This window comes from Lissotriton helveticus, chromosome 1_1 (genome assembly GCF_964261635.1).
Source record: "Lissotriton helveticus chromosome 1_1, aLisHel1.1, whole genome shotgun sequence".
In the NCBI taxonomy this organism is placed as follows: domain Eukaryota; kingdom Metazoa; phylum Chordata; class Amphibia; order Caudata; family Salamandridae; genus Lissotriton; species Lissotriton helveticus.
In genome coordinates this window covers 474,959,918-474,984,242 of record NC_136057.1, presented here as the reverse complement: position 1 = coordinate 474,984,242, position 24,325 = coordinate 474,959,918, and the positions used below count along the sequence as shown (strand labels likewise).

At 46.5% G+C, this 24,325-nt stretch overlaps 1 protein-coding gene across 3 annotated transcripts in view; it reads right to left on the bottom strand.

Annotated features, from left to right (window-relative positions):
- RAB3IP (RAB3A interacting protein) overlaps positions 1-24,325 on the bottom strand; it is a 266,787-nt gene that overhangs the window by 5,533 nt on the left and 236,929 nt on the right. For all 3 annotated transcript variants that reach the window (XM_078673902.1, XM_078673904.1, XM_078673903.1), the window contains exons 8-10: positions 12,310-12,422; positions 2,181-2,280; positions 2,031-2,100 (exon numbers count right to left, since the gene is read on the bottom strand). In XM_078673902.1, coding sequence (XP_078530028.1) covers positions 2,031-2,100; positions 2,181-2,280; positions 12,310-12,422 — 283 coding nt within the window. The remainder of the gene's footprint in view (positions 1-2,030; positions 2,101-2,180; positions 2,281-12,309; positions 12,423-24,325) is intronic.

Sequence of the window (24,325 nt, the reverse complement as noted above, 5' to 3'; positions counted from 1 at the left end):
CACGTTTCTTGGGGCAGTTGACTCCTGTATACAATTTCCACACCAGTTTAGGACATTTAGGGGCTATTCCAGAGGGCTGGTGTATTGGCAAATGTACCCTATACCAGCTGGTGATGCAGCAGACAGTCCAGTCTTTTTAGGGGCATGGTCGCCGAACCGTTAGGAAGTGTATAGATCCAGCAGGAGTATCAATCCTCGTAACTCCTCTTCCCCTGCTATAATGGCCATCAACTTTCTTTAGTTTACCATCATCAGTGCATGCCAAATTATTGGGAGGCTGGATCCAGACTTTTCTCCAGTGCTGACGATCCATCATGTCTGACAGATGGGCAGATGGGCAAATTGCCCAGAAAGGCTATCTCCTATTGTTTCTCTCCTCCTTACCTAAAGTCCACCCCACACCAGAACAAATTTTGGAACAGCATCTGGCATCATGCTGCAGAAGGTATGCCTGCTACTCTCCAAAGTAGATGCCTGACTCTGAGTGACATACTCATTCCGAAAAAGGATGGTGGCCTCAGGCCTATCTTGGACCTCTAACCGCCGAACACTTTCCTGTAAAAGACCAATACAAAATACTCATATTAGCTCAGATCCTTTCTGCCATGGACCCAGGATATTGGATGGTGTCCTTGGACTTGAAGGATGCATTTTTTCATATAACTGTCTCGCAGTCTCACATGTCCTACCTGCAATTCAAGATAGGTCAATAACATTTCCAGTTTGCCGTGCTCCTCTTCGTCCTCACCAATGCCATTCATGTTCATGAAAGTGATGGTGGTGGTGGTGGTTGCAGCTCATCTTTGCAGCTAGTAATGAACTACGTCTGTGGAACTCCTATCATCAATGGGGTTTACAATAAATGAACAGAAGTCCCAACTGGCTTATGACCCCTCCACCCTGGCAGTATATCCCAGAGTGTGGGGTTGATCACAGTATTTTCTGTCCTTCACCATCAGGTTGTTTTCTGGCCCCTGAGGGACACTACCTGGGATTCCATTGAAGGAGTCAACATGAGCTCCATTGACAGAATAATTATGGGCCAACCATCTCTAAATGAGGTGAATGCACCAAGGGTTTGGCAGGCAGGATACTCCATTGCATCTCTGACTGAGCATTCTGTCCGCCAAACTCTAAATCAAGCCCTATGCAACTTTGTAAAAAAAGCGATTTATGCAAAGAAGACAAAGTGTTAGGGTTACTCACACGTTTCATATTCAAACATTTTAATTAAAAATTAAGAAAAAAAATACTTCTGATATCCATACCTCAGTAGCTCGTAAAAAAGGAAACTATTAAAAATACCAAATGCTTAAGAATATGTGCATTAAATGGTAGAGTAGAGCCTGGTATATTGACAACACAACCTCAAGATAATTTGTTACAGCCTCACGATAATCCTATATAGCCATACCAGTTACAGAGGTACATTATAATAATAGCAAAGCTATGGCTGCCAGAATTAAACAAAACCCAGAGCAGCGCAATGAAAGTGTAATGAATATTGTAAATTAGCAGGATCGGGCCTGCTCCAGAAAACTGGCAGCTACACAAGCAACATAGTTTCGCAATAGATCCAAGATAAGAAAATCGTGTTAATTTGTGGACATATATCTCATAGACATTTTATTGACTGCCCTAGTACATGCATGTTCTGATCTAGAACCTAAAGATATGACTGGTATGATATTTGTAATGTGGCATGATATATATCTTTCAAGAATACCGAGAGATGCACATAGTTATTGCTTTAGGAATATCAACAAACTTCTTTTGACATCTGTGGTGCTATAGTAATACTTCATAATGAGCATATTAATATTCATACCAAGAGGAGGTCCAGGGATTTAAATAAATGCACAAGAATATGATTCTGGTGGGTGGTTAGAGTGAGAAATAGAGCCGAGTGGTGAAGGGAAAGAAAAGGTCGACATTATGGAAGAAAATGAGGGATGAGAAAATGGGAAACAGGAGTGGAAGGGAAAAACAAAGTATACATTTCACACAAGCAATATACATGTTCCACTTACTATCCTGCTGCTTCAGAAGTCCTTGTTGGATATACCGAATGTATGTAAAGAAGTTGCATACAGATGTGATCTAAACAACAAAGAAATGTAATGTGAATCGGATGAGTTATAAACCTATATATAATAAATGTTTAAACAAAACCAGCTTACCCTATATCTGCAACATGGAGAAATGTAATAATAATTGCTCGAGTCTCCTAGCTTAATTCTGTGCTTACAAGACTTTGTTTGACCGCTTAGAGCACATTTCCTAAAAAAGATGAAAAAAAGCGTAAGAGGTCTGTGAATATTGAGAAAACACATTTGCAACAAATACACTCATTCCAAATTAAACCTAGCTATTTTCCTCATAGAAATAAGAAGCATAGTTAACACTTAACTACTAAATATTCTGTAAAAGACGCAGAAGAATTTTCAGCTGTAGGTTTAAATATCAATGCATTGATTTTAAATTAACATCTTCTTTAGTACAGCTCTAATTCAATGAGTAAGAACTTAAACTGAAGATGAATATGTGAAGATGGCATACAGTTATCTATAAAAGAGGCTAATGGTCACGGTTTACTCACCTATAAGTATGTGTCTCCAAGCCATTTCTGCAGTTCACAATGCAATTAATATATTCCACATTAGATACTCCGATAAAAGTATGACATTGTTTGGCAGAAACAAACTCTATAATAAATTATCCAATAGGCCATTCATTCCACTGGACCTAAACATTTAGCCGGAGACTAGAATACATAGCAAAAGCATAAATGCATCAACTCCTATCCATATGTTAAATAGTCAAAACACAGCCAAGTAACGGAAGATGTTGTGCAGCAATTCATATTTGAGTAATTATTTGTAATTTCTCTGAACTTATTTCCAGATTGTGCCGTCTATCACACTTTACACTCTTTCTGAAAATGCACTTAAATGGTTGGCAGACTTCGGAATATCAGCAATTGTAAAACTGTTTGAGCTTCGAGGAAGAACACTTTGTCTTAATTGTATAAAGAAAATACTTTAAAAAAATAGATGTGCCACCGAGTTCTAGTAGATTTCAAAGTAAAAAGGCTGTCTTCAATGTTTCGAGGATCTCGAGGAGACCTATGAAGGCGCTAATGCCATTAAAAAAGTGTTTATTTTTGTAGCCTGAGTGGGCATTTTTTTTATTGGGGAAGGGGGTTACATCTCTATGGGAAAGATTGTAGTACTAGCAAAATATTTATGTTAGTCATGCACTGTAATTGGATCAATTGTTTCTTCTTCTTGATTTAACTCTTCTAATTTGGGAGGTCACTCCAAATTTTGAAATATTTGGTTTGGCATCCATGGTTGCTCAGATGAACAATCTATCCTCTTATTTCTGGGGTTCTTTTCTTCCTGTTCTCTCATGTACAAACTATGAAAAGTTTCTGTTTCTACCAAACTTTTTCCATTCATTAATTTATACTGCAAAATGTCCTTTTTTGTCATAATTTCTTGTTTTAATTTTACCCAATCAACATTCTTTTTGTGGGAGACAGGAGGGCATATAGCTCGAGTCTCCTACATCAGCTTCGTTCACCTATGTTACCTAGTTGCGGTCATTCTATATATCCACTGGAGACTCCCCGCCGCTGCCCGCACTGTAAATCGGAGTTAATTACTACTACTACCACCAAGTCAGAGGTAAAGGCTTACTCCATGTTTCTGCTTAACTGTAGGTCTCTCCCTAAGCATAGTTTAGAAATCTCCTTGCTGTTAGAAGAACATACACCGGATGTGATCTTCTTGACCGAAACTTGGTTGAGTCAAGATTCTCAGCCGGATCTGGTGCAGGCCATTATTCCTGGTTACCAGATAGTGCGGCTAGACCGACCTCAGGGTAAAGGCGGTGGGCTTGCGATCATTTATAAAGATAGCTATGTTTGCCGCTGCTTGATGGAGGAGATTGAGGATTGCGAAAGTCTGCCCTTCGTGACCGAGTTTTCCCCTAACTCCAGTTTTACTGGTATTCTCATCTATCGTCCCCCTGGACCCATCGGACAATTTCAAACATCCCTCTTGTCGGTGGCCTCCGACTTGGCTACCTCTCTCTCCAATTTTACCTTACTTGGAGATTTTAACGTTCATTTTGATAATTTGTCGGACACCACGGCTCTAGAGATGATGTCGAGTTTAGCCGCCATTCAATTAGAGCAAGTAGTCCCCTCTCCAACGCATGACAAAGGCCATCTCTTAGATCCGATCTTTAGCAATTGCGATCAACTCAAAGTGGGCACTATCAGCTGCCTACCGTGGTCGGATCACTTTTTGATAGCCTTCACTTGGACCACATATAAACCTCCACCGTCCATCTTCACGTCTCGGAAAATCCGAAATTGGTCCAAACTTTCTGAAGATAACTGGACGAAGGTCCTTAGTACCACCAGACCACTACTCTCCAACGACCCATCTGTAAATAATAATAAATACAATAACTGGATCACCACCTCTTTAGATTCGATTCTCCCTCTTTACTTATCTGGGTCAAAGAGACAGAACAAATCAGCACCGTGGTATACAGAAGAACTTAGGGATAAAAAGCGTTCCTGTAAAAGATTGGAGAGGAAATGGCGCATGACCTATGACTCCACTGATAAAGCCACTTATAGGGACGCCATTAGGAACTACAAATTCGCCATAAAAACCTCACAAGCAGCCTATTATAATGATAAAATAACATTGGCTAAATCCAAGCCGAAAGAAATATATCGGATAGTTAAATCTCTGACAAAACCCCCCCGCCCGCGGCAGACAACAGTAACTCTCTCTCCAGATGCAACGAGTTGGTTGATTTTTTCTTTCAGAAAGTTACTAAAATTTACCTTTCCTTTCCAGACCCTGTCATTGAACTACCCACCCAATGCACCGACCTGGCCCTGGACACAGTAATTCCCTTTCAAAATAAGCTAGACTCTTTCCCCCTGTTGAATTTGGAAACATTAGAGCCTCTAGCACAACAAATAAAATCTGGCTCTCCGTGTGACATTGCTCCTCCAGGCTCGCTGGTGCTGGCCAGCAAAACCCTTTTCCCTACTCTCATGGAGTTGTTGAACTCCTCCATTCTGAGTGGGATGGTACCTGTGGCATGGAAGCATGCAATGGTACGGGCCTTGCTGAAAAAACCTGCCCTTGACCCAGCTAACCCTAGTAACTATCGCCCGATCTCTCTGCTCCCATGGGCAACCAAGATCTTGGAGAAGCACATTAATACCACCCTGACTAAGTTTCTCGAGGAAAATCATCTCCTCGATGCTTCCCAGACGGGCTTTCGCCCTAAACATGGGACAGAGACTGCTCTGTTAGCTGTGACAGAGGAGGCAAGGCGGATCTTGGATCGGGGGGGGGGGGAGGGGGTCAGTGGCAGTGATCCTCCTCGATCTGAGTGCCGCTTTTGACACGGTTCATCATAAAATCCTGGTGAACCGTCTCGCCGACCTGGGTGTGTCCGGAGAAGCCCTGGCTTGGTTCAAGTCTTTTTTAACTGATAGAACCTTCCAGGTCTTTGACGGCACATCCGTCTCGTCAAGCAGGCCTCTGGGGTGTGGAGTACCTCAGGGTTCGTCACTGAGCCCTACGCTCTTCAATGCATATATGAGACCGCTGGCTGGGATTGTTCGTCCGCATGGTATTAACATCATTTCCTATGCGGACGACACCCAGCTAGTGGTTTCCCTTGTGCAGAAGAGTGGTCTCCAATCACTGCCTAATTTAGCAGTGTGTCTGGAGGAGGTGAAGAGCTGGATGATGAGCTCCTGTTTGAAGTTCAATGACGACAAGACCGAGCTCCTGCTCTTGGGCCCGGCAGCCCCTTCTACTTTGGGGCTGTTATGGCCAGTGAGCATGGGTGCGGTCCCTGCCCCCAGAGATAACATCAAGAGTCTGGGGGTATGGTTAGATAAGTCGTTGAGCTTCAATACACAGGCTACCAAGGTGGCGGCCACCTGCTTTGGCCTCCTCAGGGTGATAAAAAAAAATCCTTCCCCTTCTTCCGTTTGAGGCCAAGCAGATAATTATACAGGGCCTTGTTCAATCCCGCCTGGATTTTAGTAACGCCCTGTATCTTGGAGCACCGGATTACAGCCTACAAAAACTTCAGCGCACTCAAATTGTGCAGCTCGCGCACTACTTGGAGTCCCACGAAGAACTTCAATAAAAGCTGGGCTAAGAACGTTGCACTGGCTGCCAATCAGGGACAAAGTAAAGTTTAAATCTCTGTGCATCGCTCATCAAGCATTCTGGAAAATGGGCCCAGAAATCAATCGCTCTTTGATCTCCCCTTATCGGCCCAATAAAGTGCTTCGTTCTTCATCTGCATCTCTGGCCAAGATTCCCAGAATCTTCAGAGCCAGAGCAGGAGGCCGTTCCTTTTCTTATAATGTATCAAAGCTATGGAACACCCTCCCTTTGCACATGAGAATCAACTCTAATCTATCCAGCTTCCGTAAACAGCTTAAAACTTTTCTGTTCCAGTAATTAGAACCCTTTGTTTCTGTTTGATGGCACCTTTTTTAATCTTTGCGCCTGGACGACTGAGGGCAGCTGCAGCGCTTTACAAATCTTATTTTCATTTCATTTCATTCTTGTATCTTACAAACTGTATTTGCGATTACATGTTTAAGCTGATCAATGCATTTCTAAGTCTCATGTTACTCCTTCAGGGTCATTTTTCATAGTCATTTCTAAATTCATAACTTACAACAGAAACAAACTATTGTTAAATAATCACATTCTACATTGTTATTTTAAGACAAAGCCACTTTAATAAAGTCTTTCCATTCCTCAATTCAAGAAGACATTCAATTGCTTTCCACTCATGTGGTTTATTGTTCTCTTCACTTTCTGTCTTCATGTCTGACAATTCAGTGTGTAATCCTATAATTACTGTCATGCTATCAGTGCTTTACTTGGTTTAACAACATTTACATGAAAGTTATCATGTTATAATACTGCCTCTACCTTATCAGTTATTTCAGCTATTGCAACACATGGAACTTTCTCAAAGTGTGTTTACTTTATTTTGAGTATGATATATGAAACAGCTAATGTAATGCCCGGAGCTCCAAAAGGTTCATGTGAAGACCGGACTCCGCCGGAGACCAGAGTTCTCTGATCTCAGCCTCTCCCAGGTGGCCGCCCCATCCCAGGAATGATGCATCAGTCACCACTGTGAACTCTGGTTGGGGAAGGGAGAGGGATCTGCCGCTGACCCAATCTTGGTTTGTTAGCCACCACTGCAATTGACATGCAGTCCCTTTTGAGATCTGGACGCAGTTGGAAAGATTGCCCTGATGCTGCACCCACTGGAACTTCAGGTCCCACTGCAGAGCCCGTATATGCCATCTGGCATGATCGACCAGCAGGATGCAGGAGGCCACGAGGCCCAGCAGCCTCAGGGTCATTCTCACCAATATCTGGGATAAAGGCTGAAATATCGGTATCATAGACAGTATATCCCGACTCGCTGTTTGGGAGGATAAGCCAGAAACTGTGCTGTATCCAGAACCGCTCCGATGAAAAGAAGCTTCTGAGATGGAGTCAGGTGTGATTTCAGCACATTGATAGTGAACACCAGTGAATGCAGGAGGTCCACCGTAGCCCCTTCGGACTATCTGCAAAACCCACCTTTCCAACGTGATGGTCTGCCCGTGGGGGAGGTGATGGCGAATCATGCCACCCACCGGCTTCTTCTGGCCCTGAAAGGTCAGACTAGGAGAATTTGGAGCCTGCTGCACGGGGGTTATGGGTGAACTGGCCAGCCCATTGGCCCCCAGACCCGCAGTGCTCGCCGCGAGGCCCAAGGATCGGACTGTAGCCCTAGAATCTTTGAAGCGCTCGAGCGCCGAGTCTGCCTTTTCACCGAAAAGGCGATGGCCATCAAAGAGTATGTTCAGTAAGGTGGATTGGACATCCCTAGAAAAACCAGATGTCCTCAACCAGGCGTAGCGCCTCCGGGCTACTGACGTGGAAATTGTTCTGTCCAGTGAGTGAGCGGTATCCAGCCCACATCTGATGGTGAATTTGGCTGCGTCTCTACCCTCTGCCACTGCGAGGGTGAGAACGGCCCGGCCCTCCTCCGGGCACTGTGACAGCACTTGCGCAACCGTATCCCACACCGTATATGTATAACGGCCCAAGAGGCATGCCGTATTCACTGACTGCGCTAAGCCGGCGGAAGAAAACATCTTCTTCCCAAGGTGGTCCAGCTTCTTGGATTCCCTATCTGGGGGAGAAGTAGGGAATGCGCCCTTAGAGGACGAGGCTTGGATCACCAAGCTCTTGGTTCGGGTGTTGGGAGAGGAAAAGAGGGTCGCCTGGGGCCGGGTGGTGGCGTCTGGCATTCATCCTGTCCACAAGTGCCCCTGTGGTGGGCTTGGACCAAGTGCCCAGAAGGACGTCCGTGAATGCTTCATTAAAAAGCAGAAGGGTCTCCAAAGAGGCTGCCACCAGTTGAAGTACCTCTGTCAGGAGGTCAGTCCTGACTGCCATCCTAAGAAGCCCCAGGCCTCAGCTGCCCTACTCAACACCACTGCAAAGGACGCTCCCTCCTCCGTAGCCACGGTAGGGGGAGAAAGCATGCCAAGGTATCCAGACCACTGGCATCACCCAGGTCCTCTCGCCAGTCCGGCTCTTCAAGTTGGTCAGCCAAAGGGTCCACAGACCCCTCCCAGTCCTCCTCACCCTCCTTTGGTGACCTGAAAGGAACACCAGGGATGAACAGAGGCACATAAGTGCCCACTGGCGCCAATGCTGGTGTTGACCAATGTCGGTCCGGCGCTGTGTCCAAGTCGTGGGTGAGGCTGGGGTCGGCACCAGTCGGGGGCACGACCGGCGCCATTGTTATCGGTGCCGGTAAAGGTACTGTGAGGTTGACCGGCGTCGATCCGGATCCAGGCCAGGATGCTCATGGGGCACCGAGAAAAGAAGGGAAGCTCAGAGCCGTCCCTGGAGCAGGCTCTGAAGACGGAGCTGGAAAACGACGACGCTCCGGCGTCGTGTCGGTCGACCGACGGGGATAAGGCGAAGAGCGACGCTGCTTCTTCGCCTTCTTCTTGTGCTTCAACTTACCTGAAGACCTCGAAGACTTGGATGACAAATGATGGTGGTGGATCTGCGACCGGTCCCGAGACCTTCCTCTCAAGCGGCGCAGACCCGACTGCCGGGCCGCCAACAACTGTCAGGACCGCTCCCGCAAAGACTTTGGATTCATGGCCTGGCAGTCAGAGCAAGACTTCGGGTCGTGGTCGCGCGCCAGGCACCAGAGGAACATGAGGTGGGGGTCCGTAACCAACATCAGGCGGTTACAGGCCTCGCACTAATTGAACCCGGTCTGTCGATGGGACATTCCTCATACACCAGGAGTTGGAAGACTCAAAAGAAGTTCACAAAAGTCAAGAAAAAGTTAGTCAAAAAGTGACTAAGGGGTAGCTCTCTCCGGATCTGCGCAAGGCTGGCACGGAAAAAGAAAGAACTGATGTCAGCGCGCAGGGGCGGCGTCAGAGTAGACACTGTGACGCCATTCCGCCGAACACAACGTCAATGACGAAAGTGGAGTCGACCAACGCCACCTACCGACGCGCTGGGGTACTGCTAAGAAAAATCTTTGGATTCAGTCTGAAGCCTGGGGGTAATTCTAAAAGTAAGGTATCTATAACTATCACTACAGTCTCTTTCAGATAAAGTGACATACTGGTCGCACATTTTGAACAAATGTTCATACATCAAGCCACTTCAAGATTAAGGGAGAAATCAGAAGCTCTCAACGCAATGGAAAGGTTATACAGAATCTGAAACATTCTGGAAATGGGAAAAAACACAGCTACAATTAAGGGAACAACACAAAAATATCTGACACAATGGTCTCCTTTAATGAACTTTCTGTCAACTGAAATAAGAGAATGTGTGTCCCGGGTACTTAAGAGTATCAAGAATCTTCAATAAAAAATAAATGGACAGAAACAACTTATCAGCTTGCACCAAAACCTGGTTCTATATAGAAGGTTCAATAATTGTGTCATTGAGAGTGGTGGATGGAGAAGATTGGGGTTATTAGCTGTGATTATACTTGACGGCCCAGTGATTGTAGGAAAGTGTTGTTGTAGGTTTTTATTATTGTAATATGAAAAAAAGCTAATTTGAATAATAAAAAAGGCTTAGAATGCCAGGGAGAAATTACTCAGTAGCCAAGTTATTAAATATGGCTCCACACCATCGTGTGGAAGGGAGCAAATTTGCTGTGACATAGACTTTCCGTAAAAGGAAACTTGAAAGGATACTTTGGAGAACAATAACTTGTTAGAAATGTAACCAGCAAGTGTTCAGAGAGCCTGCACAGAAAACACAACATGTGATATGAACACAGCAGATAGCAGGAGGCACTGCGACAGTCACTTAACTCACAAGTGTTCTGGTCCATTTTATACAGTGACAAATTCATGATCATTTCAATGAACTCCCAAATCATAAATGTATTGACAATTATACAAATTGACCTTTACTTCAAGCACCAGGAAGAAATTGTTGGACTTCGCCCTCTCTGCATGGTCATTCCAAAACGTCTTGCCTTCACCTTCCTGTCTTCTGAATCTGCTTTTGTAGGCTTTAGCACTCTGTGCACTTCATAATTTCTAACCAGTGCTAAAATGGTTGTGCTCTCGCCTTTAAACATGGTAGAATTGGCTTACACCTAATTGGCACGTTTAATTTACTTGTAAGGCCCTAGTAAAGTGGTATTACATATACCCAGGGCCTGTAAGTTACCTGCTAGTAGTGGGCCTGCAGCACTCATTGTGCCACCCACTTAGGTAGCTTTTTAAAACATGCCTCAGGCCTGTCACCTTAGCCTGTGTGTGATGCTTTAAGTGCCATTTCGTCCTGGTAAAATAAATGTATTTTTAATACATGTAAATCACCCCTGGGTTCACATCCTGGTAGTAAAGAATTCACTATTGCAAGGCCCACCTCTCACATAGGACAACATTGGGTTACTTTAGTATCTTCAATAAGTGTGAACTATTGGTTGGGAACAAGCAGGAATGCAATGCTTGGTGTCTGATGAATTGTACTCTAAAAGTCACATTTTAGATCACAATTCTGAAAATGCCACGATTAGAAATTTGGCATTTTCTTACCCTAACCATTTGGTGCCTGCAGCCTGTTCCTGTGTCACATGATGAGGTGTAGTTGGCTTTTGTGTATTCCTCCAAGACAGTATCTCAATAGAGGGCCTGGGTGTTGGCAGGATGGGCCACCTTGGCTTAGTAAGGGGGTAGGGGTGTCACCTACCACACTTGCATTTCAAAGGCACTAGCCCACCACACTCACAAAGTTCGATTGTGCCCTCAGACAGCCTGGCACCAGGGCAGGGAAGTTGAAATTCCAGAATTCACCATCACGGGAAAACTCCAGAAGGGTCTCCCACCTCATAGGATGCACTGGGTATTAAAATGGGACCCTCAGACCCAACTCCTCAGATCACTTCTGGACCTGTGGAAAACTCTGAAGAAGGACTTTTCTGCTGCCAGAAAGACTGTCCAGCAGCTCTGCAAGAAGGACTGCTCTGCTGTCCTTCTGCCTGAGGAAGAAGGACTGAACCTGCACCTTGAACCAAGAATTACCAGAGTGACTCCAAGTGCTCCAACACTCTTGAACCATGCACCTGAACTCTGCCTACTGTATGTTCCAACCCAAGATGTGCTCCCCAGTCCTGGACCCTTGGAAGTGGGGCTAAAGGTGCTCGGTCTGCCCAGTTGTGGTCCCCATCGTCCTGGTCTGGTGTGACCAGATGACCACAATTGGTGCTCTGTGCTTCTAGGCACTATTTTTACCTAGATCTTTACAATTGCATATCTCCGGTTTTACTAAATGGATTTTTGTTGTTTTTGGTGTCAAATAGTGTATTACATTTTACTCTATTTCCCTAAATTGGTGTGGGATTTTTATTGTGTTATGTTTTCACTTTTACTGTTGAAGTGCTGCATAAGTACTTGACCCGTTGCTTCTAAGTCAAGCCTTACTGCTTTGTGCCAAGCTACCAGAGGGTAGGCACAGGTTAATTTGGTGACTTTTTGTGTTTCACCTTGAAAGATATTATGGTTATTGCTTCAGAAAGGCTCACACCCCCTCAAACAATCACCTAAATTCTCACATAAATGTATTGCCATATTAAACTGGAGACCATTACTTGATGGAAAACAGCAGGTACAGCAAAACAAAACAACACAATTTATATTTATTCATCATATTTGCACTTGCAATTTTAACATACTTTGGTCCTCCGCATTCTACAGCTGAAGCTTTCACAAATCGAGTAGGTTGCAAGCCAACTGGTTCAATGCTCAACGTGTTGTTCTCCACCGCTTCAAGAACAGCTGAGGCCAACTACATATAGAGAGATACAAAAAAATTATAGGACTACTGGTGATGTTTCTATAATTATAATCAGGAGACAAATTATCTTAGACTGGCTCAGTGAGAGGACTATGAAAAGTCTTGAGAAATGGAACAAAGAGACTGCTGCTATTGTTAAAGTCTTCTACATAAACGTTCCATGGTTCCATGGTTCCATGCAACAAATTTAAAAGCTGGAAGAAGTGACAAAAGCACCTCAGATTATTGGCAATCTAGTAGCACCCAATTCAGTAAACTAGTGCAATACAAAAGCAATATATTACTTACTCTGTAAGCATGTATTCAGCGTGTAGGTTTGTAGATTCATATTCTTATTATACTCCTGCCATCTAGTGTTGGGCTCAGAGGTTTGCAAATTGTTTTCTTTGAAGAACTCTTTCAAGTCACTAGGTATTGTGACTCCTCCTATAACATGTGTTGTCCATAATCATCGGCTATTTTGGTAGATTGGTTTTGGCTCATCAGGTGAACTTAGTAGAGCAGTATATATAGAAACAGAAAAGATGAGCATGCGAGTAAAGATAAGATAAGGTAAGGTGAAGAGTTTTAGTAGAGAAGTGAACGTCAGCCAGTAGTTTCTGGGGAGGAGGGTGGGTGCATATGAATCTACGGAACTACACACTACGAACAGATGCTTACAGGGTAAGTAACATATTCCATTTGTAGCATATGTTGGCCGTAGATACATATGCTTAGCTTAGAAGGTAAACCAGTGCTCCCCAAAAGTGGTTGATACAGATGTTTGAAAAAGTGTTTGTGAAGCAGTTTTACTCACTTAGCTTGCTGATTAGCTGGGACCCCAACACAATATGGAGTTACAGGTAGTGTAACCTTTTTGGGGTTTTAAAATGCAAAAAAAAAGTTGTGTTTTGCAAATAGGTTTACTACATGACTACTTCTTTAATATTGAGCGGGTGTAGAGGTCTCTCTGCTACCAAATCTCGTTTAGGAAAGAATACTGGCTAGCTCGACTGTTTAATTTGCATGGAAAGCAAAAACTACTTTATGGAGGAACTTTGGATTAGTACCAAGTACCAATTTACTTGGATAGATTTAGAAGAAAGGTTCTTCTAAAGTGAGCGTTTGAAGTTCACTTTTTCACCTGAGAGATGTGCTAGCTACTAAGAAAGCTACTTTCCATGTGAGGAACTGTAAATACATGAATTTAGTGGTTTAAAGAGAGGTCCCATGAGTCTAGTGAGATAGAATGACTTTTAAGTCCTTCCATAAATACCTTGATTACTGGAGTTTTAAAGGGCAACATATATTGTCTGTTTTGCATGTAAGCAGCAACGGCCACATGCATCCAACGATTTTGGAGTCGCAAGCGGTGCGAATCGGAAAATTCGGCCGTTTGCAATTCCAAAATCTCTTTTTGGTATGCATGAAACAATTTTTAAAAAAAACGCAATTTTTTGCATTTCCTAAAAATGCGATTGCATTTAAGGAATCGCAGTTGTGCGATTCCTTAAATGCAATGCATGAATGTTTTAAAAAATGCGAATTTGCAAACAGGAGGTGCAAATGAACACGAGGTTGACCCTCGTGTTAATTTGCGAAATCTTTCAAAAATGCTCAAAAAAGCATTTTTGAAAGTGTCATGTTACACACACACGTCCTTGACATGTGTGTGTGAAACTTGCACTTAAAAAAACATTTCAAGGGTGCGGGGAGGGGTCCTTTAGACCCCCCTCAGCACCCTTGAAATGCATCAACAACTTGTCATTCGCAAAATAAAATTCGCAAAAAGGCATTGATTCCTATGGGCCTCTAGGCCCATAGGAATCAATGTAATGCCATTCCTTAATTGCGATTCGCAATTAAGGAATCGCAAATACAGAAAATTAAGAAATCCTAAAAACATTTAAGATTTCTTGATGCATAGGATTTTGCAATTCCTAAATTGCGATTCCTTAATTTTCGCAATTTAGGAATTGCAAAATCCTACAATGATGCATGTGGCCGCAAGAGTTGCTAAGTGTAGTCTATTAGAGGTATATGCAAAGTCCAGCTTGTTGTAAATGAAAAATATAACCAATAAGGTCTTGCGCTGTTGGCGAGAGTGGTTGGATTTGTTTGGGTAAGCATTATTGTACAAATCTTTTCTATTTGGCAGCATAACAGGCTCGCGTGGTTGGCCTGCATGCTTGTTTTAGAATGTCCATGCAATCCTGTGGTAGATTAAGGTGTCCAAATTTTAAGACCTCATGAGATAAATCACCAGATTGAGCTGTTTGGGACATCGATGTATTACTTTTCCCTGTTTGTAAGTTAGAAGGTGAGGCCAGAGAGGCAGTTTCTTGTGTGGCACTACAGATTTTTGTAGTGGGGTTGTGAGCCATGCTTGTCGCACCCATGTTGGGGCCATTAGGATTAGTTTGAAGGATGTCTGTGTTAGCTTTTGAACCACTTAAGGAATGAGGGGGAAAAGTGTAAGCAAATACATCCTGGCCAGTTGATCGACAGGGCATTACCCTTTGACTGCGGGTGAGGATACCTGGAGGTGAAGCTTTGGCATTTTGCATTGTGCTCAGTTTCAAAGAGATCTAACTCTGGGGTTCCCCACCGTGGGAAATATGAGTTATGAAGTGGTATGTTGATTTTGCATTTGTGTACTTGCTGATGTATTCTTCTAAGAATATCTGCAAAGTTATTGTCCACCCCTGGTAGTTAGGAGGTGGCTTTTGTGATGTATGGCCCAGTGCCATATCAGCTCTGCTATGTGGGAGAGCAGTATGGAGTATGCGCGGTACAGATAAGAATTACTTTGAAGATATTGTTGAAAGGCTTTCAGACCTAACTGAATTGCAAGAAGGTCTAGATGATTGATGTGAAAGAGTTTCGGAGTTGGTGACCAGAGGCCATGTACTGCGAGGTCCTGCATAAATACCCCCAACCCTTTAGGGAGGCATCTGTCATAATGGTGATTTGCGGAATTGGGGCTCTGAAGGGCCGAGCGTGCAACAGATTGTTGCTTGACAATAACTGTAGAGAGTGATGGGTCCCTGGCCCTACCAACACTAGATCTTGTAGATGCCCCTCTGCTTGAGACCATTGCGATTGAAGAGTGCACAGAAAGGGGTGCATATGCAGATGTGCGTGCTGCACTATGGAGATACATGACACCATCACAAGAAAACTCATAACTGTTTTGACTGTGACTTGATGATGTGGTTGAAAAAGAGGTAATGCTCACTGAAACTTTTGAACTCTTTCTGGACTGTGATGGCCCTTGGCTGTAACCGAGTTTAAAGTTACGCCCAAGAACTGGTACCTTTGTAAAGGTTGCAGGTGCGATTTGGCTATACTGAATGTGAAGCCTAATTTGTGTAGAAGGTTGATTGCTTTTTGAGTGTCCCGCAGACATTGCTGGTTGGTGGCACTCTTGATCAGCCAATCGTCTAGATATGGGAACACATGTAACCCCACTCTCCCACCACACTGAGATAAGCTGCAACCACTGTGGGGCATTTTGTGAATACTATTGCTGCAGTAATTACTTCGAATGGTAACACCTTGAACTGATAGTGCTATCCAGTTACATGAAAACGTAGGAAGCAGCGATGTGCTGAGTGTATTGGAATGTGGAAGTAGGGGTCTATGGTTGTCATGAAACCTCCTTGCTGTACGCAATGATACTACTTCCTGTAGTGCTTCCATATGAACATGTTCTGATATGATGTATTTGTTGAGTGGTCGGAGGTCTAAGATAGGCTTAAAAGTCCCATTCTTTTTTTAAATGAGGAAGTTGAGGAGTGCACCTAGTGTCCTTGGTGTTGTTTTGGGATGTGTTCTTTGGCCTCTTTTTAAAGAAGAGCTTGGACCTCCTTTTGTAGGAGTGTGAGGTGGTCTGATGATATTTTTTGTTTGTGGTGGTATTGTGGGTGGAGTTGTTAAGTCCTAGGCACTGCCCATCCTTTAAGATAGAAAGGACCCACTGATCTGTTTTAATTAGTGCCCATTGTTTGTGGTGTTATTGTAACCATCTCCCTACTGGCGTTAAATGCTGAGGCATGAGGCTTAGTGGGTAACTGTTTAGTGGGAGTGGTGACTTTGGAGGTGGAAGTCCTCTATTATTCTTGTAATGTGACTTACAGTTTGTCTCTCTAGTATATTGGAACTGGTAGGAACCTTGCTGCTTTTGTGCACTGTCTGTGTATGTGCTAGTTCATGATACTCCTCTTTATTGGCCTCTCCCAAAGGAGCCCCTGTGTTGAAAAATCTGTAGTGCACCAATGGCTTTGGTGGTGTCGGTGTCTTTTTAAAGTTTTCCAACATTTCAAACAAATGTTCACCATCGAATGGTTGATTACGTAGATGTTGTTGGACTTTAGGCTTAACAAAGAACCTAAGCCATGCACGGCGCCTGATGAGAATGGTCGTGTTTACATTACTTGCACTTGTATCAGCTGAATATACACATAGTATGATGGCACTAGAAATAATCTTGCCTTCCTCCACTACCTGAGCCCCTCTTTGCCAATATTGGTCTGGGAGATCCTGTTCCCAGGACACCCCCGCGCCGCACGGCCACCAGCTGTGTGTGTGCCCCCGCCCCTTCGCTGCTGCTCGCAGCCTCGTTGTGCCGTCTGCCTAGCTGCCTGCCTCGCTGTTCGTTGCCCCGCAGCTCCGCCGTATTTTTGTTGTATTTTTTTGTTGCACTGTTGTATTTCTTTGCCTTTTGTTAATTTTTGCCGTTTTCCCCTCTGCGCCTTCCCCGCCCCGCTCCCCGCCGCCGTTCACGCGGCCACGCCCCCTTTTGTTCTGTGCCCTCCCCGCTCCCGCCTCCCAGCTGCTCCTCTCTCCCACTTGTCCTTAAATGGCGACCGCGCGGCGCAGGTGAGTGTGACCTGTTCCCAGGACACCCCCGCGCTGCACGGCCACCAGCTGTGTGTGTGTGCCCCCGCCCCTCGCAGCCTCGTTGTGCCGCCTGCCTAGCTGCCTGCCTCGCTGTTCGTTGCCCCCGCAGTTCCGCCGTATTTTTGTTGTATTTTTTTGTTGCACTGTTGTATTTCTTTGCCTTTTGTTAATATTTGCCGTTTTCCCCCTGCGCCTTCCCCGCCCCGCTCCCCGCCGCCGTTCACGCGGCCACACCCTCTTTTGTTCTGTGCCCTCCCCGCTCCCGCCTCCCAGCTGCACCTCCCTCCCACTTAGCCTTAAATGGCGACCGAGCGAACGCGCAGCGGTCACGCGCAGTGGACGCGCCGACTGTGCGCCGAAGGCGCGCCAAAGGCAAGCCCGTCTGCGCCCAGCGCCAGGACCCCTGGCCCCCACCGATGCAAGACGACCCGACGGACCTACAACGCCGCTGCCCTCAACGCCCTCAATGCTGGCCGGGACCCCACCTGCTGCCGGGCCGCCCCGAAACGCACCCACGGACCCTTCACCTGCAGAACCTGCAAGTTCACCTGCCTCTGAACCTGCACCGCACCCCGCCAAGCCGAACACCAGCAGCAACCTCAAGTGCATCCTGCTCAACACCTGCTCCGTCCACAGACACGCCGTGGAACTCTGGAACCTCCTCGACACAACATCACCAGACGTCGCCTTCCTCACGGAAACCTGGATGAACGCCTCCTCAGCCCCCGACATCGCCATCGCCATCCCGGACGGGTACAAGATCATCAGGAGGGACCGCGTCAACCAGACCGGAGGAGGCATCGCCATCATCCACAAGAACACCATCCGCATCATGACCAACGCCATCGACATCTTCGCCGCCGCCGAGCACCTCCACTTCCAGATTCACACCGACCCTAAGACGACCCTCAGAGGCACCCTTATCTACAGACCCCCGAGACCACGCACACAATTCAGCGAGGACATTGCGGACTTCATCAGCCCACACGCCCTCCCCTCCGCTGACTACATCCTCCTAGGGGACCTGAACTTCCACCTGGAGAACAACAAGGACCGCAACACCGCCGCCCTGCTGGACAATCTCGCCAACCTCGGACTCAAGCAACTGGTCAACACCCCCACCCACTACGCCGGCCACACGCTTGCTCCAGTCTTCTCATCCAGCAAGCACATCACCTTCAGCCACTCCACCGTACTCCACTGGACCGACCACAGCTGCATCCACTTCAGCTTCAGAAAAACCACAACCCACCACCACCCGCAGCAGGCTCCTCACAGGAGATGGAGCAAGATCACCGCCGACCAGCTCACCACCTCAATCAGCCAGAACCCACCTGCCAGCACAACGGACCCCAACGAAGCAGCCCGCAACTTCACGCAGTGGCTGACCGCCTGCGCCGACGACCTCGCACCACTGAAGGACCCTCCCAGCAGACCCAGAAGCAAGAAGGCCCCCTGGTTCACCGACGAACTCAAGGACTCCAAGAAGACCTGCCGCACCCTCGAGAAAGCCTGGCTCCGCGACCAGACCACAGACAACATGACCGCCCTCAAACACCCCACCCGCAAGCACCACCAGCTCATCCGTACCACCAAGAAGAAATCACTAAAGGAACGACTAGACAACAACGCTCACGACAGCAAGGAACTCTTCAGCATCGTCAAGGAGTTCTCCAACCCCAGCACCGGCAACAACGACATCACTCCCTCACAAGATCTCTGCCACTCTCTCGCCTCTTTCTTCCACCGCAAGATTGCCGACATACACAACAGCTTCGGCGCACCGCCCTCGCACCCAACCATCGAACCCACGCACCCCACCGCCAACCTCTGCACCTGGACCACGGTAACCACCGAAGACACAGCCTGCACGATGAACACCATCCACTCCGGATCCCCAACCGACCCCTGCCCCCACCACGTCTTCAACAAGGCCGACTCCACCATCGCACCCCAACTCCGGGAGGTCATCAACACCTCCTTCAACACCGCCACCTTCCCGGAGACCTGGAAGCACGCCGAGCTCAGCGCCCTACTGAAGAAACCAACAGCGGACCCCACCGACCTCAAGAACTTCCGCCCCATCTCGCTCCTCCCTTTTCCTGCCAAAGTCATCGAGAAGATCGTCAACAGACAGCTTGCCACCTTCCTCGAGACGAACGGATCCCTCGACCCCTCGCAGTCCGGATTCAGAGCCAACCACAGCACCGAGACCGCCCTCATCGCAGCCACCGACGACATCCGAGCCCTGCTCGACAACGGGGAAACAGCGGCACTCATCCTCCTGGACCTCTCTGCAGCGTTCGACACTGTCTGCCACCGCACCCTAGTCCAACACCTCAGCAACACCGGCATCCAAGAGAAGGCACTGGAGTGGATCATCTCGTTCCTCGCCGGAAGAACACAGAGAGTCCGCCTCCCCCCGTTTCGATCCGAGGCCACCGAAGTCATCTGCGGCGTCCCGCAAGGATCTTCACTCAGCCCCACCCTCTTCAACGTCTACATGAGACCTCTTGCTGCCATCGCACGCCAACACAACCTCAACATCATCTCCTACGCCGATGACACCCAGCTGATCCTCTCCCTCACCAGAGACCCAGACACCGCCAGAACCAGCCTACACGAAGGGATGAAAGACGTCGCCGAGTGGATGAAGAACAGCCGCCTGAAACTGAACTCAGACAAGACGGAAGTCCTCATCCTAGGACCATCACCCTCCGCCTGGGACGACTCCTGGTGGCCCCCAGCCCTGGGCACCACTCCCAAGCCAACAGACCACGCACGCAACCTAGGCTTCATCCTGGACTCCTCCCTCTCGATGACCAGACAAGTCAACGCTGTCTCCTCATCATGCTTCCACACCCTTAGCATGCTTCGCAAGATCTTCAGATGGATCCCAACCGAAACCAGGAAGACGGTCACCCAGGCCCTCGTCACAAGCCGACTGGACTACGGAAACACCCTCTACGCCGGAACCACAGCCACGCTACAGAAAAGACTCCAACGCATCCAGAACGCCTCCGCCCGACTCATACTGGTCGTCCCCCGACGCAAAAAACAACAGGAATGGAGGGTCGAAGGGAATGTTTAACGACCTGTCTACTCATTCCCCAAATACAATAGAAAATACACAAAAGAGTAGACCAGGTCTGGAGATGGTGTGTGTCAGGACATGTGACTGCGAAACCATAGGAAGCAGATGCAGATGAGACAAAAGACTGAATAGTCACACAGGTTTGAATAAATCCCATCAGACCACCCAGTTGGTGGAGTTTCATCATGTGGGAGTTGATGATTATTCAAAACCACTCCTGACCATATTAGTGTCAGAATAACATAGATAGTATATGTCAATCGTTCCTCTACGTTGGTAGTGTTCATCAAGTGCAGTGCTCAAAATAATAGTGGTGACTAAAAATAGATCACTTAGACTCCAAGAGTGTTCAAATAGAGATCTAGGTATCACTAAGTTTAAAAATACGCCGAGTAGCTACAACAATTACTACTCTAATGGCGTTTAGTGAGGTGGTCGACATGTTTCAGCCTGTGGGGGTACTACCCCGGCTTTCTTCAGGACCTATCAAAGAGAGGTACTACTACAACTAACATTATTTAAATGAGAGGAACAGTAAGGAGATAGCGCTCGTAAGAGGCCACATATCTACCAGAACTTTTTAGCTCTCCATTCTTCGCTGGAGGGAGGGAGACAAGACTTCTTCCTATCAAAAGATAAAAGATAGTACAACAAAAACAGAATGATGTCACCTGCATGAATCCACAAGAAAACACAGCCACAGCACAAAACAACACACCTGCGTGAACAGTTTATATTCCGCATTAATGAAAAAACAAGGCATAATAGCTACATCACATAGAGGCATTTCCTCATAGTGATACTCACCCAGCATTGTGTGGGTGACGACCTCACCTCACCCGGCAACCGCTCGGGAGAATGAGGCCCCGCTCTGTAGTGTAGGAAAAAAGGGTAATAAGTGCACATCATCTTATATGCCCAGCCAAAAGTACTCTACACAGAAACCCAACAATCGTGTGATAGAAACCCAATAAATCAGACCACAGAGTTGTCTACACAGAGGTTAGCAATGAAACAATAACGGCTCCAAACGCCAGAAGTATATAGGTATAGCAAGTTGGCCACAAAGGCACTTATTAAATGCATCTGGATTGCTGCTACTCAAACCCAGTGAGAGTACTTGCATGTAGCTCACATATTCAGATATAATTCTGATGTGTGATCCAGACAAACAATATTATTAAACGTTTGTAAGCAAAGTTGGTGGAGAGCACTATTGGTCTAGATCAACTACTCAGTTACAATACAAGTCAAATGCCCCTTAATAGGAAGCCTGGTTATAAGAGTATGGAGGCATTAAATGTCGGTGCCAATTTCAGCAGCTAACTAGCAAGGACACTGGCAGTGCAACAAACAAGCGCTGCTTCTCCTCACCTGTCCGTCGGTGCCCCCATGTGTTTCACGAGCGGAAGTGGAGGTGCTGCACACTCCGCCCGTCCTCCTGATATAAGGTAAACGCCCGGTTGATTAGTCACACGTGGACTAATCACGCGCCTAAATAGCGGGACCCAGCTCACTGGAATCTTTCCAGCGGGACCCCATCAGAAGGCGTGTCTCTTCGAAGACACCGGAACAGGACCACTGCAACGGGTGCAGCGACCGGTCCATTCTGATGCGCATGCGCAAAACGAGAGACGCTTGTAATGTGCATGCGCAAAACGAGAGACGCTTGTCCCCAGCGCATGCGGAAAGGACGTAGGGACGCAGTCCGGGGACTGTATACAGAGCCCCAAACCTTAAGGGTGCCCGCATAGTCCCGGGGGTGACAGGGTTAATGCGCCTCCCAAATAGAAAGAGAGAGGAGCAGTGATTATTTCGACATTGTAGAGGTCTGTAATTCAAAAAGCATGCGCGATGTATACGCATGTCTAACTTAGAGACACTGCCCCTTCACTACAACTGTATATAAGCACAAACACGTTAGTGATGGGAAAAGAGAACAGAGTGATACCACCTTTCCCTACAATTCCAAGTGTCGCATTGGATATTTTAAAGGGAATTGGTGAGGCTTATACACGTGAAAATGTGTTGAGAGTTAAATTCACAGGAGGGTCGAGGAAACAGGAAGGGTAAGAATAGGTCAGTAAAGGGTAACCATCACATTAGAGTTGGGTGAGCTATAAATGTATACAGAGATGCGTATACATGACAAAATGACCCGCAGCAAGCAGCTGCTCATAATACTCAAAAAACAACAGGAATGGAGGGTCGAAGGGAATGTTTAACGACCTGTCTACTCATTCCCCAAATACAATAGAAAATACACAAAAGAGTAGACCAGGTCTGGAGATGGTGTGTGTCAGGACATGTGACTGCGAAACCATAGGAAGCAGATGCAGATGAGACAAAGACTGAATAGTCACACAGGTTTGAATAAATCCCATCAGACCACCCAGTTGGTGGAGTTTCATCATGTGGGAGTTGATGATTATTCAAAACCACTCCTGACCATATTAGTGTCAGAATAACATAGATAGTATATGTCAATCGTTCCTCTACGTTGGTAGTGTTCATCAAGTGCAGTGCTCAAAATAATAGTGGTGACTAAAAATAGATCACTTAGACTCCAAGAGTGTTCAAATAGAGATCTAGGTATCACTAAGTTTAAAAATACGCCGAGTAGCTACAACAATTACTACTCTAATGGCGTTTAGTGAGGTGGTCGACATGTTTCAGCCTGTGGGGGTACTACCCCGGCTTTCTTCAGGACCTATCAAAGAGAGATACTACTACAACTAACATTATTTAAATGAGAGGAACAGTAAGGAGATAGCGCTCGTAAGAGGCCACATATCTACCAGAACTTTTTAGCTCTCCATTCTTCGCTGGAGGGAGGGAGACAAGACTTCTTCCTATCAAAAGATAAAAGATAGTACAACAAAAACAGAATGATGTCACCTGCATGAATCCACAAGAAAACACAGCCACAGCACAAAACAACACACCTGCGTGAACAGTTTATATTCCGCATTAATGAAAAAACAAGGCATAATAGCTACATCACATAGAGGCATTTCCTCATAGTGATACTCACCCAGCATTGTGTGGGTGACGACCTCACCTCACCCGGCAACCGCTCGGGAGAATGAGGCCCCGCTCTGTAGTGTAGGAAAAAAGGGTAATAAGTGCACATCATCTTATATGCCCAGCCAAAAGTACTCTACACAGAAACCCAACAATCGTGTGATAGAAACCCAATAAATCAGACCACAGAGTTGTCTACACAGAGGTTAGCAATGAAACAATAACGGCTCCAAACGCCAGAAGTATATAGGTATAGCAAGTTGGCCACAAAGGCACTTATTAAATGCATCTGGATTGCTGCTACTCAAACCCAGTGAGAGTACTTGCATGTAGCTCACATATTCAGATATAATTCTGATGTGTGATCCAGACAAACAATATTATTAAACGTTTGTAAGCAAAGTTGGTGGAGAGCACTATTGGTCTAGATCAACTACTCAGTTACAATACAAGTCAAATGCCCCTTAATAGGAAGCCTGGTTATAAGAGTATGGACGCAGCCACATCTCCGGCCACCTGAGGGACCTGCACTGGCTCCTCGTCAACAAGAGGATAACGTTCAGACTCCTCACCCACGCACACAAGTCTCTCCACGACCTGGGCCCCAAGTACCTCAACGACCGCCTGACCTTCTACACGCCCACCCGCCAGCTACCGTCCACCAGCCTCGCCCTCGCCGCCGTACCACGCATTCGAAGAGCCACCGTCGGAGGCAGATCCTTCTCCTACCTGGCAGCCAAGACATGGAACTCCCTCCCCATCCACCTTCGGCTGACCCAGGACCACCTCGCCTTCAGGAGACAACTCAAGACCTGGCTGGTCGAGCAGTAGCGAACCCCACCCCCCCCCCGCCCTCCCCCAAGCGCCTTGAGACCCTGCCAGGTGAGTAGTGCGC